This window comes from Phaseolus vulgaris, chromosome 11 (assembly GCF_051622355.1).
Source record: "Phaseolus vulgaris cultivar YP4 chromosome 11, ASM5162235v1, whole genome shotgun sequence".
NCBI lineage: Eukaryota > Viridiplantae > Streptophyta > Magnoliopsida > Fabales > Fabaceae > Phaseolus > Phaseolus vulgaris.
In genome coordinates this window covers 48,912,877-48,929,732 of record NC_143508.1, presented here as the reverse complement: position 1 = coordinate 48,929,732, position 16,856 = coordinate 48,912,877, and the positions used below count along the sequence as shown (strand labels likewise).

The window sequence follows — 16,856 nt, the reverse complement described above, 5'->3', positions numbered from 1 at the left end:
TCTTCTTTGTTTCTAGTCACAATTTGAGTTCGCAATTTTTACATTGAAGGTATTGTAGAAGCTTCTGGGAACAATGAGGGTATTGCAGAACATTATGAATTTCATTTTGGAAGTATTATAGAACATTCAATAGAAGAAAAGATTAAAAAAAGATAAATAATAGTAAAACTATGAGTGGCCAAAGACTCAGCAGCACAACCCATGGCAACGGCAGCAAGGTATCATGCTACAATAGCAACGACGCATCCGCAAAAGAGAGGTTGAACAGAGGATATACGTATGACAGAGGAGGCGAAAGTCAAGGCAGAAGAAGATGTGCATGCAACAGAAGGTTTAGGTCGGCGACGATGGTTGCACCGACGTACACAAAGGTGAGGGTTGAGTCAATGATGCAAAGACACATGATTGTGACAATTAAGAAGAGAGGGAGAAGCTTAGAGTTCTTAAGTGGATAACACATGGACTTTACCTATGTACTATTGTCCATATTGTGTGTCACATCATCATTAAAAATTAAGGTCATTGAAAATTTGACAGAAAAGACTAAATTATATACTTTTAAAAAAATCTTGGGACCAAACTAATTTTTTTTTAAATATTATAATAAAATTAATATTAATCCTAAATATAAGGATAAAAATGTAAATTATATCTTAATTTTAGTATGAAATAACTTGAACAAAACTCATTCCGTCCAAAAATATATAACTAACTACAAAGAAATTTATACAGTCAGTTATGACGACTTTTCATTCTTTTTCTCTTTTTACAGTTTTTAGTTTTATAATAATTATAATAATAAAGATAAAAAATAGTAATGATTTTTAATTTTAATATCAAATAACTTAAAAAATATTTTCGTTCCATTTCTTTTATTTTCATTAATATTTTTCAATATGTTGAAAGAATGTTTAGAAAATCTTGTTCACTGATGATCCATTTGATAAAAAAATAACCTGTAATTTATTTCACAAAAATTAAGTAGTTTAGGTGATTGTTACATTTGATGCCACTACTAATAATTCAATGAATAGTTTTTCAATAAATATAAATCATTTCTATTGTAAATGAATTATCCAAATAAATTCATCAACTTCCATTTCATGATAAACGGGTGAATGTCTCTTTAAACTGAAAAGATAATGATAGATTGAACTTACAAGAACATTAACAGTAATATATCACAGCTTCTTTGTTTCTCATAAGAACAAAAGTACCCCATTACAACTAGAACCAAGGTTGTTAACAAAAAAACCTCGACCAAAATAAAACCTCGAGATTTTTTCGAATTTAATTCCTATGTTAAGAAATGCTATATGCCAAGAGTGTTCATAGGAATACCATATATTACAGATGTATAACTAGAGCACTGTTCAAATCACAGAGGAAATACATCCAACGGTTTCCCTGATGCAACCCTATCTTAATGCATGTTTATATGCCAAGAGATTATAGGAATACCAAGCACAGTTCAAATCACATGGGAAGAACGTCCAAAGGTTTCACTGTAGAAACCTTACCGAGTTCTGGTCTAGAGTACTTTTCATATGCAACTGTCAACTTTCCAACCCCAGCAGCTTTGTGGAACTTCAGAATCATTTCCGCACAATCCCTACACCAAGTGTTTTACAGTCAGCATAAATAGAATTCATCTCAAACTAATTTAAAAGTGACAAAGAAAAGTTAGAGTTAATGCCTGAGCTGTGAAACTTCATAACGCGCATGCTTGTGAAGTAATGGGGTCCATGGTGGAGTTATTTGCAAAGTACACCGTGCAGCATACAGAGCTGATGCAGAAAGTAATGAAGGCTTGAAGGCTAAAGCGTCATATTCAACTAAGCACAGGTCAACCAGAAAGAATGCCATGTGTTCAATCTGGAAAAATAAATTGAAGACAAAATGTTAGAAATCAAACTTGATGTCTACCTGCAAAGACTGATTTCTTATATCCAAATTGATTTTTCAACCATAACGCCTAGATGCAATGATAAACTAAATTTGTACAATCAAGAGTATGCAAAAGTAATGCAGTAAGACCATGCATGCTGAATTACATACCTTTTTATTTGATTGTCCAGCCTTCAAAAACCGCACCAAAAAAACATAATGAGTAGGAGCATTGAGACGGAACTTTAATTTTCTAAGAATAAGTTTTTCCTGTACAGAGAACCATACAACAAATTAGAATAAAAACTTTAAGTAATTGAACAAAGGGAAAAATTTAGAATTTATCAATTGGTATAAACTTCCTCGTTTTCATTTTTTCAACAAAAAAAATAGTGCGATCAATTCGTATTATCTGAATGAAAACTTCACCAATTTGCTAAGCCATTCATTATATGCTATGAAATATATCAAGATTCAAGTTCACTCTTAAACATGAGGATGAAAGGGAGAAGTGCAATCAGAAATGCTTAATACTATGCACTGCTCACCATTCCAAGCATTTGATCTCTAGTATACCCAGCAGAGATGCTGATTAAATCTTTGACCTGGAACAAATGCAACAAAAAAACTGAGCCAGATAAAGCATGCCATCTTTTCTTCAAAAGTAATGCTCAAATATGGCTTCTTACCCTAGGATGCCAAAAATCCTCATACTTTGAAGCCAGCAAAAGTGCTGTAAGACCAACTAACTGCATATCAGTCTTTTTGATAGTCACAAGGGAGAGATATTGATCAAGCAACGTAACAGTGAGATACAGTGTTTCTGGCATCAGATCAAATTTGAAGTGTACCTACAATAGCCAATAATGATAGACAAAGAAAATAACTATGATAAGTCATCGGTAGAAGAAGAAAAAGGAAACAACATGCTGAAAGGAAAGCCATCTTGAAGGATGAGGGAAATCCTTTACTTCAATTAGCCAGTTGATCAAAATGCCCCGCAAACTAGGTGTAATGTCCGTCTGAATTGACATGTAATTTGCTAGAGCTGGATTACGTGCCTGCAGTTGAAAGCAAATTTTAATTAGATAAAAACATTACTTCATACTAGAGAATATTGATAAAAGGTAAAATATAAATTCATATAGATGAGCCCAGTGGTATCATGATTACACCAAAAAGGAAGTGACAAAATCAGTTAAACAATGTCATTTGGACGATGACAGATGTTGAACAAGGTTGCATCATCTCTTTCTGTTAATGTAATAAAGTACTTATCCAAGAACATGGGGAAGAAGAGTAAAACATCAAAATATAAATTTGCAATTGAATCAAGACCTCCATATAAAAGGATTTTTAAATAAAAAAAAAAACTGTAGATATGAAATGATTGTATTGAATGTCAGTGTGCGTATAGGCAGTGCTGATGATGATAGTTGCTGCAAGATTGTCAAATTTAAATTATATTCAATACAGTTAAGTTTGGGGCTTATGTTGGGTACACCATTAGAGTAAAAAATAATAAGTCAGCAGCCAAAATAAGAAAAGAGTAAAAAGGAATAAAAGAACCTCAAGATAAATAATTTCTCTAAGTAAATTATTACAGGAAGACTTTGGGATGATTTAAAGGATCCACCAAAGCTTCTATATGTAGGCAGTGGGGCACATCACAAAGTAAAATGTTTACTACTTACATCAGACGTGGGATTTTATTCCTAAATGCATAGTCCTTGGAAGCTTACAATCTAAAATGTTTCTTGTAGAAAATTATTTACTAATTCCAACACTTGGTGGAGCTATTAAAGCCTACAGTGGAATGGGAGGGAAATAGAAAGAAAGAGACAAGCATGTTCATAAGAAAAGAAACTTACTCAACTATAAAAAGAAAATTATTTCTCTACAGTAACAAGTAACAAAGTTTAAATCATAAAAAATAGCTGAATCATAGACATGATGCAGCTGGAACTATCATAGACATGATGCAGCTGGAACTATCATAGACATGATGCAGCTGGAACTATTCTTGAAGAAGAATCAAGGTTAAAAAAAGTAAGGAAGATATGTTGGAAAATTCAATGCATGCAGAGACTAATGATTATGAGATGAGATTGTTCTAAAAGTCAAAAATCACAGTAGATCAAAATTTCAAGAAGAATTTCAAAAACTACAACTGTGGCATGAGTGCACTTGGAGAAAGATTGTTAGCAAAAGAATGGAAGAAGCATCAACCTCTCATGGTTGTTACAAGTATCAAACTCTCAACCATCCATGTTCTATTATCAACCTCTCAAATACATCCAATATCATCAAAGAAGAAATTTACTAAACTAGAAAAAGAAAAGTATATTCAAGAGTAATGAGTAACAAAGAGGATAACATAAAAAAGAGCTGACATTATAGGCATGATGAGTATTACCTCAGTAACCCAATAGTACTGATATATGTCATCAATGTATTCAGAAACTTCAAGTTGATTGCCTTTATTATCAATATTGGGTAGGTTATCTTGCTCTCTAACTTCACTTTCCTTGAGAAACTGCAAAATAAGGGGCTAAATGTCATTTAAATTTACGGAAACTAAACTAGTAGTTTTGTTTGAGCATCAAAACCTTAGATCCCTCAATTAATGAAGTTGTATATGATTTTCGGCGGCTGGATTTTTTCCTTGGAATAAGCTCTGACAAATCTGTTCTTAGATTGCTCTCTCCAGATGGAAGATGTCTTTGACTTGCATCATCAGAAACTGTTGAACCATTCCCAGGAAGAGACAAAGAAACTGTTTCTTTTTCCTGAGATAAGGTTGCACTAGTTGATTCTAATTTGTTCTGAGCTGATATGGGTTTGTTCTGAGATGAAGTTGCAATAGTTGATTCTAATTTTCTCTGAGCTGATATGGACTGAGATTTTGATGTCCTTTGCGCAATGGAAGCCTTGAGTATGGTCTTAACAATTGGCTGTAACGAACAAGGTAAAACTCAAGTTCACACTCAACAGATCTTCAATTACTTCTCACAAAGTTAAGAAACAAAATCAAAATGTCGAGGAAATTACTGACTGAGAAGACAGTTCCTTATGCCATTAAATGAGCATCAGTGCATGTAATCATATCATATACATGTATACATTAAAAGGTTTTCTGCTATATTTTACTTCAACAAACTACATTATACTGTTCAGCCTTATCAATTATACAAGCATCAGAGAATTTCCAAGTAAAATGCAAAATAAACACAACAGTTATAAATTCCAAGGAACTACTGCTGTACTAGTCAAACAAGTAAAGAAACTACAGACAACAGAGTGCAGCCAACATACCTTGGCAGACTTCCTTGAGGATGCATGTAAAACATTAGGCTGAACCCTGTATCACAGGTGAATTGCATGAAATGAATTATTAATAATTACAAATATCATCTATCAATTGATAACTAATCTTTTATTAAGAATAATTAGTTGTTAACGATGAGCATAAACAGGCCTTCAGCTATAATTTAAATAACAATAATGATTTCCTATTTCATAGATACACATGTAGATATAAAATATCATCCATCTGTATCTCAGCACATACTAGGGTAGTGAGCCCGTGCATTGAATATGCTGCAAGGCCACTGTTTTAATTTGAGGGGACATGTTAAGAACTTTTAAATGGAGTAATACGGGCAGTTATGGCTAATATTGTTAGAAAGTAGAAGTAATTCGATATCAGAATGTTTAAAAATGTCAATAGCAGTTACTTAATATTGGAAAATGTTCAATATTAGTTGTCATGGTGACAGTTCACAGCAGACATTTAGGAGCAATTACATTTTCTTTTTAATAGAAAGATATATTTATTGTCTTCTAGTTTGCACAAAGAACTTGTCTCTATGACTGCTTTCATGTGCCTCCTTCTTTGGCCCATCAGAATGCACGGTGTCATCAATGCAGCTAATTAGTATCAGTTTTCTAGACATCATCTCGTAATTAAATAGGCTTACTAGCTAGATTCCCCATTTCGGCAACTTGAAGCTAATCAAACAGATAAAATGTACCAGAAGTGCATAATTTACACAGAGGAAGCAGGAACTAAGCTAATGATATGATTAATTATCACTTACATTAGAACAAAACCATCACTCACTCGATTCTTCCATAAATGGCTTCTTGCATTAATCAGTTGGGAACTATCTCTTCTGTTTGTTGTTGCCTTAGCTGAAATCAATAGCATATTAAGTTTAATTAACATTGTACATGTCAGTTCATTGACATTTACAAAGTGCTTATCTATGCCACAACTGCTTACAGGGAAGACCACTTTGGCCTTTTGCCGTTTGAGAACTTCTAACATTTTCCTGCAAGGAAGAAAAGTGGAAGTATAAGAAAGGGAAAAGGATTTTGAAAATAAAAATGAAAATATGGCAACCTGAGTAAGCACAGCTATATTTATTGCAACTGTCTACCACCAGAAAAGACAAACAATAACAAGATTATATATTACCTTTGTTTTATTCGTATCTTCTCTGATTACCCTCCTTGGTACTGGTAAAGACTTCCTTGAACTGCTTGGAAGAGACAAAGAATATAGTGGTTTCAGTTCACGTTACTCATAAAACTCGCTTGAACCAATAAAATGAAAGATTAAAAAAACCTTGTAGCTGTAGTCTTCCATGAAAACCTGCAAAATATAAAATAAAAGGCAATATAATTTCTGTAATGAAGTGCTTGGAAGCATAAAAATCAACCATTTATAACTTTAAAATCCTATGAAATGTGAGATAAAGAAAAGACAGTATCCTAAGTACCTGTCCTTTGTGGAAAAAACCGACTGGCCTCCTTTTGTATTATTCTTCTGATCATCTGAAGGGAGAAAAACATCTAAATGATATTCTAAACATACAAAATACAATAAAAATATTTATGAGGTAATCAGTCACCTTTATTGAGAGCATCTAACTGAACATCAGTTTTACTTGTATTTCTTTGCACTCTTCCCTAATTTAAACAAGAAAAATGATCAATGCTTCATAATAGTGTAGACCCAATAGATTGCACAGCCAAAATTTGGGTCATTTTGGCGTATTGAGTTTTTAACTAACACAAGTAAAAGGAGTACTCCTTTACATAAAGGACTTATCAAGTTAAAAAAAAAAGATGCGCTTAACAGAAAATTGGAATAATTAGTGAAGTGGTTAACATACCACGATGGACTTCCTCAAAGATACACCCACTATTTTGGTACTAGAACCTGCTGAAACCCTATAAAGGCACATAAGATATACAAAATCAAATAATGAAGCAAGCATTAGAGGAAATAAAGACAGAATTAATATACTATCGTATTCAAGCAATTGTAGAGCATATTGCATCAATGTCTGCTTGAGAAAAACCAATATCACAGAATCAAATTCTATTACGTGAAGCATCATCATAAGATCAATTTCTATTACGTGAAGAGTCTAGAGATTGAATTCTTTTTAATGCCAAAGTCCATGTGACAAAAAAATATGAAAGCTATTAACCAATCGTTTTTGGCCCAATTCTTCTAGGGGAATATTAAGCTTCAATCTGATAAGACGGGTCTCTGTACATTGTCCACTTATCAAGAACAAAGATCTCTTGTGTGAGAAGGTATGCTAAGTTACTTAATTATAACATATTCATGTGATTTTACCCATCAGCTTAAGTGTTTTTAAAATATAGGATATAGATAGAAGGAAAAGAAAGAACAAGCTGATTAATAATCTAAACTTAACATGATTTAATGTGATTTCAAGACTAGGTGTGTTTGATAGAGAGAAAAGAAATAGAAGAAGAGGAAGTGGGTAGGTGAGAAAAGAGAAGAGAAATAGGTGAAAAATGGGATGGAAATAGAAGTTGTTTAGTTCAAAACAGAGAAAATGAAAAATAAACTTTAAAAATAATGTGGTACTATTTATAATAATAATAATATTATTATTAATACTATTAATTTTATTTTCATTTATTTGTTTATATTATTATTATTATAAGTTTGTAAAAAAGAATAAGAAAAGGGAGGGGCGCTGCATTATCAAAAGTATATCCAGCTGATGCTGTTCACAGAGTGTTTCATGAAACACAATTTTCTTGTTCCTCTTTCTTCTTCTGTGCAGAAATTTATTAGGGTGCATTCACCAAACAACTTGAGTAGTTAATTTTTGACATTTTGTTGAAATTGAAGGATTGAGATAGGAAGAACAAAGAGAGGTAAACTACTCAAAATCTAAAACAGACATGACTTGATGATATAAAAAAAATATAAACACTAACCCCCTACTTATATGCTAATATAGACTCCTAATCCCAAGGGATCATTTAACATACTATGATATAAATCACTCTTAAGGGATCATTTAACATACTATGAAATATAAATCACTCCTAAGGGATCATTTAATATACTAAAAACAAATTTAAGATACAATATATAAGATATTTGCTGGCCCCTCAAAAGCCAAAGCTAACTACTAAGTTTGTTGTTACATTTAACAAGAAAAGAAAATTAAAAATGATGCGCCAAAATGGAGCAGAACTGGGTTTGGAGTACATTTGAGACAGAAGCAGGACAAAATCAGGATTAAGCTAGATATTGTCTAGGAACAAACATTGGATAGAAGTAATGACAAGACTGACAAGAAAGAATATATGGATATCACCATATGGGACAAGTGGGTTGGATAGAACCGGATATAACTAGGGCAAACGTGTTCCAGCATGGATGAGAAAGGTTGACTCTTGATGTGACATGACGTGAGACAAAATGCTTTCATAAACCACTATTTACTACTAATACTAGACTCTCAATCCTAATTAAATAAGTAAAAAATCCACGAAACATGAAAGTGAAAACCATGACCACTCCTAAGAGATATTAATACACTCTAAGATACAGTAAAAATATTATGAGAAGTTTTCTAGATATTCTAACAAAATCAAAGGTGAAAATGTTGAGGCTGCCACTTTATATTATCGAGCAATCCATCAGAAAATCCAAAACAAAACATATCACAAAAGAATGACATTAATAGTTGGACTAAATAGGTTGATATGTGAGAAAAAATATATATGAAATTTTCATATAACTATACAAGATAAGTATCCAAAAATAAGTTGCAAATATTCTATTTAAATAGTGCAATACTACGACCTCCCTTCTAACTTTCTTTCTATCCACAATAAGTAAGATTCTTACTTCATTTTTGAGTTTGTATGTCCAACAGCTGCAGTGAATTTTTCTTGAACATTGCTAACATCAGCCAATGCCTTTCTGACAGCTATATTTGCTATTACAAGCCAAAATATGTGAAAATGAGAAGTGTGTTATTCCACATAATTTTAACGCTAAATGAGCTCAGTTAATACTTACAAGAAGTACCATATTTGCCACTACTTTTATCCATACTCTTTTTGAGACCACCCTTCACCATCAAAGTTGCATAATAGTTAGACATATGGAGTGTAACCAAGGAAAGACTCAAGAATACAAAATATTTAGACCTCAAAAAGTATTAGAAGTTCAGAATGTTTATTACCTTTGGATTACTAGTACTATTAAGAACAACCCCTTTGCTAGCTACCCCGGTACTCCTTCTGTATAAATTGCAAAGGTCATATAGATAGATCACTACAGTGCTTTTACATATTTCAAGCATATAAGAACATCATCTACAAGAAATGAATATCATTCTGCAATATGTTGCATAGTTTCACTAAAAACAACTGTTTCAGACAACGACAAAAAACACAAAACAAGGTAGCAGATTCAGACTTCATATGAACCGTATAAAAGACACAATCTTGAGACAAGCCCGTCCAATTTGAACTACAGGAGGCAGTTAAAAACAAGTTGAATTCTCAAAGCCCAGCTATCTAAAACCCCTTTCAGTAGAGGACTTCCTTATCTATCTGACATCTCATAAAAACAAACAATTAATCAAAATCATTTTGACAGCATTAGATTTCTACAGTTGTTCATGATTTCAGCACCTAAAAATAACCCATGGAGCAGAAAGCACATCATTTGAAGTCAACTAAGGCACCATACCTTGAATTTGCACCTGTTCCTCTAGCAGAAGTCCTACAGAAACAATCAGAATTAGTTCTACAAAATATTTACATATACATATTCACTATAAATTCTCAATCACAAAAAAAAAAAAACACTCACGTATTCCCGTCACCAGCTTTAGTCCTGTCAATTTCAGAAAACACCTTGAAATTCTTACCACCCACTGCTCGATATACATACAAATCACCAACCAAAAACACATAAACATTTCGAGAATAACAAAAATTAACAGAAAAAAAAAAATCAAACGAAATACATATATACCGCTTGGCCGAGATTGGGCAGCACCGACCACAGAGGCTCGAGTTGAGCCCAGTCTGGTCTTTCCCTGAAGCATGCAAGAACGAAACAAGAATTAGGATTCAAAGGCAGAATCGAAGATGAAAACCTAACGAAAAACGATAACAGGATTTGCGAAAATTGAAAATTGCAGAGTGAAATAATCGAAAGGTAAAGATTGGAATGGTGAAAATTGGAGAGTGAAACCCTTACCGTGAGAGAAACCATTGAGGTGTTGGTTTGAAGTGTTGCAGAGCTTCGATGCGCAGAAAGGCAGAGAAAGCCGTTGAAGCGAGTGAAATTTGAATCAGAAAGTCACGCCCCTTGTCTTTAGATTTTTGAATTCACGTGCTTTTACTTTGATACCCTTCACCTTTTCACAAACAAAAGAAATAAAATAAATAGGAATTTTTTATTATTGTTTTTAATTATATTAAATATGTTTCAAATCTATGCAAATACTATATTGACTTATTATGATTAACGTGTTTTATAGAAGAATTATTTTTAATTCTTAAATTGGATTTTTTTTCCATATTTGGTATATATTTTATAAAAAAATTAACATTTGTAGAAAATAAGTACTTTAGGCAAACTAGCAAAAACACATCTCCTTCCACAGATGTGTATTCACTTTAAGATAATTTTTCATAAAATATGAGACTAAAAAGAGTTATTAGGTTATTTTTATTAAATTATTTATTATGGTAAAAACAATATATTATCTTATTAATTTTATAAATATTTTGTATAAATAATTTTGATAATATTGACTCATGGGGCTTTATTCATTTCTAATAATCCTAATTTTCTTATTCATGATTCCATCAATCATGATTTTTTTGTCATGAAAAAGAGCTTCCTTTTTTTATCAATACTTAGTGTAGTGCTAAAATTAAAAATATTAAAATAATTAAGTTGATAAAAAATAGTTTAATTTAAGATGATTAGATTATTTTTAACTTCAAAATTAATTCATTACTGTTTTTAAAATAATTTAATTACATGTGACTGGTTTTAATTATTATTTTAATTATAATTTATTATCAAGAGTGTTTTTTATTGTTTCTAATACTACTCTTATTTTGTTCAATAATTTACTTTTAGTAGTGAAAACATTGTTTTTTAATCTTATGTTAAACTTGGTTTTAGTTGTATACTTTTAAATAAATTTGTTTGGTCATTAAAACTTGAAAGATGTGTAAATTTAGTTGCTCCCTTTGGTAAATTTAGCATTATTAATGAACCTAAAGAAATAAACAATTTAAACTACACTTTTTTAAATAATTATAAACTACATGAAATATTTCTTATAATATCATAAACTTAAATAAGTTTTAGGTATTTAATATATGATAGATTTTATTTACTTTAAGTATCAATTACTTTTTAAATTGGGTTGCATAACATTACAAAAACTATGAAAGGAAGAGAAGAAGGAGGTAGTTAGTATGAATATGTACTCATCATGTGAGATAGAAGCAAATGAGAGGTTATGGGAGGAATCAAGTTTCAAAAGACAAGGTAGCAATGTTGTCCTATAATGTCTTGATGTGGCTTTAATTGTGTTAAAAACAATAATGGGCAAAGGGGGTGAATAGGAAGAATTCCAAAGAGATGAAAAAGTATGAAATTCAATCAATTTGTGGTTAAAATGGAGTGGAAGATATTCCAATGTAGAAAGAAAGATTACTTAGTATAGAAGGAAATGAAAGATAAAAATTAAGTTGGATAGGGTTTTGGTGACAAAAGATTGGTCAAATTTATGAAAGAGAAATGTGAAATAAAAAGGAGATATATGAACAAGGACCAAATTTAGGATCTACATAAAAAAAAATACATAATTGTGTCAAAAAAATTGGAAGAATATGCAAGTACAATAGGAAAGAGGTTATGTACTAAAAGAAAAACTAAAAAAGGTTAGTTAGGTTAAAGAATGGAATAAGAATCATTATGGGAATATTGATGAGAAACTTAAGGATATAGTAAACAAAATAATGAATTCATGAATAATACAATTTGGAAGAGGATGCCAAATGTAAAAAAAAAAAAAAATAGCTACAACAATAGTTTTGGGAAGTAATGACTCACAAGGATTTACTACTTAGGAAAACATCTAGAATTAAGTGGTTTAGAAATGGGGTCTTTAATAGAAAATTCTTTCATCAAGTGGTTAATTGAAAAAGGAAGAAAAATAAGTTGTAGATTGAAAAGGTGAATATGTTGTATTTTCTTGAAAAGTTTTATCTACATGAGAAATTTTCAAGAAGTGGAAACCTTTACTAATTACACTTAGATTTATCTCCTTGATAAGACGTATGTGTAAAGTGGTGGCAAAAGTTTAAGTCAATAGGTTAGAGTAAGTGCTCGATGGACTTACTGACTAGTTACTGATAAGTATCAAATTTAAGTAATATTTCATATTAAAATATAGATACTTATGGGTATTAATTGCTAAAATAAGTATAAAATACCCTAATGTATAAAATTATACCTTTTTACATATTTTATAATTTTGATTTAAATAAGAACGATTTATTCCCAAATTTGTGTTAATCTCATAGGGAAGAATGAAGATAATTGGGTAAAAGGAAAATATATAAAGCTAAAAAGAGAAAGTTGGAATGCATCAACACTCATCAAAACATAATATTTTGTTCTTGATTGATTATTGGTATTATTGGTTTGCTTCTAATTCTTGATCTAGAATCTTAAATTTAATTGAAAAGTATTTTTAAGGTTCGGACCTAAATAATAATACTTAACATATTTGAGTGTTAGGAATAGACTTGAAATGTTAATTGTTTTCTTGTTAATCATTGTCATCACAAAAAATTCCAACCAACTTTTATTATTATGTTTTATATTTAGTGAATATTGTACTTGATTATTCAATTGTTCCATGTGGATTCGATATCCGTCCTTAGGGACACATTAGCTATGATAATACGGTGCACTTGCTGTAAAAAGTCATTAAAGTACTTCTAAGGTTCTGACCTAAATGATAATACTTAACATATTTGAATGTTAGGAATATATTTGAAATGTTAATTGCTATCAACGTCTGATCTTAAGGATAGGTTGTTTTTATAAATATGCGAAAAATTGATATTTAAGAAGCATCTTAATAATTTTATATGCAAGGAATCGATATAAATGATTTTTATACGGGCATCAATATCAATAAATACAAAAGCGTGACAAAGATGAAACCCAATCTCTATTTTTCCAATTAAAGCAACAACTATTTGTCTTGTTTTCTTTTTAATCAAATAAATCCCAACAAACTTTTATAATTTTGTTTTATATTTAGTGAATATTTTACTTAATTATTCAACTGTTCCTTATGTGTTCGCCGTCCTTAGGAACAAATTATTACTTTTAACAACACGGTGCAATTGCAGTAAAAAAATCATTAGTTACAAAATGTATTTTATCGGGGAAGGAATCTCTTATAAAGTGATCTTATACCTAATGAGATAATAGATGCATTTAGAAGGAAAAATGACTTGTGTGTATTTTTTAAGGTGGACAAAAACGCATAAGACGCAATAAATTAGAGCTTTTTGTTTTATATCCTTACTCACTTAGGTTTTTGTGAAAAATGAGTATCATAGATTCTTAGATGTATAAAGTCAAGCAAAGTATGAATTTTGGATAATAAGAGTCCAACAAAAGAGTTTTTCATGGAAAAAGGATGACAATTGCTTCTTGCACCATATCACTACACCCGATTTGAGTGGAAAAGACGAAAATGCCTTAAAAAAATAGGATACATATAAAAATACATTCTGAACCCCCTTTTCCAAAATATGTTTCCAGAATAAATTTTTTGTATTACGGATTTTCTTATCCAAAATGAACTTTTGATTTTTGTTTCCGAATTTTCACTTCCAGAACACAATAATCTCTCTTCTGGATCAACTTTTCTGGAATATATTATTTTCAATTTTGGATTTCTTTTATCCAAAAATGGAATTTTGATTTTTGTTTTTGGAATTTTATTTCCAAAACACAATAACCTCTTTCGTATTTATTTTTCCAGAATGTATTATTTTCAATTCCAGTTTTTTATTTCTGGAATAAAGGGCATTTTTGGAAATTAAGAAAATATGTAGGTTGCGGGTTAAAAATGATTGGGTGCAGGAAGAATTTGTTTTTTGAAGTGTGGCAACTCACTTGCTCCTTTCCTGTTTTTAGTGGTTGGGGAATGGATGAGTGGTTTGATGATGGAAGAAAAAACAAAGCAATTATTCCAGGGTTTTAAGTTAGCAATTATTTCATCACTTTTGTTGTTAAAAAAATTATATTTAGTACTTAATAAATTAAATATTCTACATTATGTTACATGTGTTACTTGAAACATGTCTCATGTGATTAAAAATGTTAAAGAATGATGTATATAAAGTCATTTTTATTTTTTATTACTTGTACTAACTCATCATATAATGAAAAACATATATGTCGCTATAATAAAAAAAATAAGAAACTAAAAGAGAAATAAGAAAACTTTGATATTATTTAAAATAAGCAAAAATGGAGACAAATATTTTTTAAGAACTTCAATCATTTTTTAATAATTTAGTTAATGTGCCGTAAACTCAATAGTCTCATATCGCTTAGGAGTAGATGCCAAATACAATTTAAAATACATCTTCAGCTCTTAACTTCTTGAGACGTCTTTTAAAGACAAACTCATGACAAAGCTTGGAGCTCCGAACTCTGAACTCCAAAATGGCGAATATATTGCTTGATATCGGAATATTTAGTATTCAAATTCAATGTTTCACCCATTAGGATAAAGATATTTAGAAGTTGTTTTAGATGTTTTGGAATGGAATAAATTCACTTAAACTAGTTATGAAAAATTCATGTTTACTAAACTAGAGCAAATCAATACACCCACAATCATGAAATCAATTTCCCACATCTCAAGAATCAAAACACTTATACACTAAGCTTGGAAAGATGTGTTCAAGTGGTCTTTAAAATTTTACTATGAATTTTCACAATAGGATTCTTCATATTTGAACTTCTATATTTTTTTTATTATGCACTTTCCAAACTTATTATAAAGATGATTCAAATGAGAGGTATAAACACTTAAATTTTTATCTTTGAATATCAACCAATTCAACTAAAGTAGTTTATACTTAGAAAAGTTCACAGTTTAGTCTAAGAAAATAGAAATAAAGACTTAAGAACCTAAGAAACATATAGAACCAAAGACTCAAATGAACAAAAGTAGACTCTAAAGATAATTTAAACCAATGAACAACATCATTATCATAAACATGCAAATTTTAGAGCACAATAATATCATTCTTTGATCAAAGTATCCTAGATTTAATGAATACAATTACCTACGAAACTATCGACATAAATTGGCAACGAGAATTTAAACTAGTGACAAAAACTCAAAACAACAATGGAAAACAACTAGCTATGAAAAATAGCAACCGAATTTGTGATGGAATATTGATAGAGGCAAATTTATAAAATTGTTTTGGATTTTCAACTTTTGAATTAAAACAAACTAATTCATATAATTTCACTCAACTTCAAGCAGCAATTAACATCAACCTTGATCTAAATATCACATTATACAAGTTGAAATTGTACACAAGTTTTTCTTCAAACAATTTAGGGTGACAATTTATAAGAAAATTAGATGTTTCGGAGGGACATGAAAGGAACTCAATAAAATTTGTCACTTGACACAAATTTAATTCAAATGAATTGTATAAGTGTGAACATGCTCTTCTTTGAGGTAAGTCTTATCTTGATTGTTAATTCAAGTGGCGACTCCAATCCTCACTCATCTGGAAGTCTCCTCTAAGTGGCATAGTCTCCTTCATCCTTCCATATAAGTCTTCTTCCCTTCCATGCTTCTCTTTCCTAGTTCTTCCTAATTTGTCTATATTTCTCTTATGTTTTTCTATCCGCCATGGTTTTTAGTTTGTGTTGTTGTTTGCTTTCTTTATTCACATTCTTTGAAGAGCGCTTTCACACTTATATAGTCTATTCAAATTAAATTTGTGTCAAGGGGTAATATTCATTGAGTTCCTTTCATGACATTCCAAAACATCTAAATTTCTTATAACTTCTCACGAACCTAATTGTTTGAAGAAAAACTTGTATGTACAATTTCAACTCGTATCAACATCTTTGTCACTGTGAATGGCATCTAGATTCATGCAATTCGTTGTGGAAAAATGTCTTCCCTAATTTGTGATATGGGTCTCAAATAGTTGAACTTGAAAACCTAAGAAAGTATATCTGATTTTGTAACATCTTTCTTCACATTTGTAAGTCATACTTGAGTAGAAGCCATTACTTCTAAAGTTTTTCTCCAAAGCTCCAGGTTAACATCTCTCTTTGATTCCTAAATGAGATGCATTTAGGAATAATCTTTTATTTGTACATGGTGATAACTCACAATACTAGATTAAACAATTAAGGATTGAAGGTTGGACCTAATGTTAACCTATCCTCATAAAAAGTTTTCCATAAAAAAAAGTATGCTGAGAGAGTATAGCATATCTAGGCATAAAAAATGTTGATAGTATACTTAGTGTTCTACTAAGGACCAATGATTCTACAAGATCATGATATCTCCTAT

The 16,856-nt window shown here is 30.7% G+C and overlaps 1 protein-coding gene across 2 annotated transcripts; it reads right to left on the bottom strand.

Annotated features, from left to right (window-relative positions):
- Positions 1-1,150: 1,150 nt before the first annotated feature.
- On the bottom strand, positions 1,151-10,569 carry CYCB3;1 (cyclin b3;1). Of its 2 annotated transcripts, none has more exons than XM_068637142.2 (23): positions 10,448-10,569; positions 10,220-10,283; positions 10,055-10,118; positions 9,932-9,964; positions 9,420-9,477; positions 9,254-9,305; positions 9,080-9,170; positions 7,068-7,125; positions 6,804-6,861; positions 6,672-6,726; positions 6,518-6,544; positions 6,368-6,431; positions 6,173-6,221; positions 5,988-6,081; positions 5,203-5,248; positions 4,497-4,841; positions 4,304-4,423; positions 2,859-2,948; positions 2,577-2,738; positions 2,436-2,492; positions 2,059-2,157; positions 1,697-1,875; positions 1,151-1,612 (listed from the first exon to the last, which is right to left on the bottom strand). In XM_068637142.2, the coding sequence occupies exons 1-23, from the start codon at positions 10,460-10,462 to the stop codon at positions 1,477-1,479; spliced, it is 2,016 nt and encodes a 671-aa protein (XP_068493243.2). In that variant the 5' UTR covers positions 10,463-10,569; the 3' UTR covers positions 1,151-1,476. The 2 variants fall into 2 exon arrangements, with proteins under 2 accessions (XP_068493243.2, XP_068493251.2); XM_068637150.2 differs by having other exon boundaries at positions 6,368-6,428.
- Between the last annotated feature and the right edge of the window lie 6,287 nt (positions 10,570-16,856).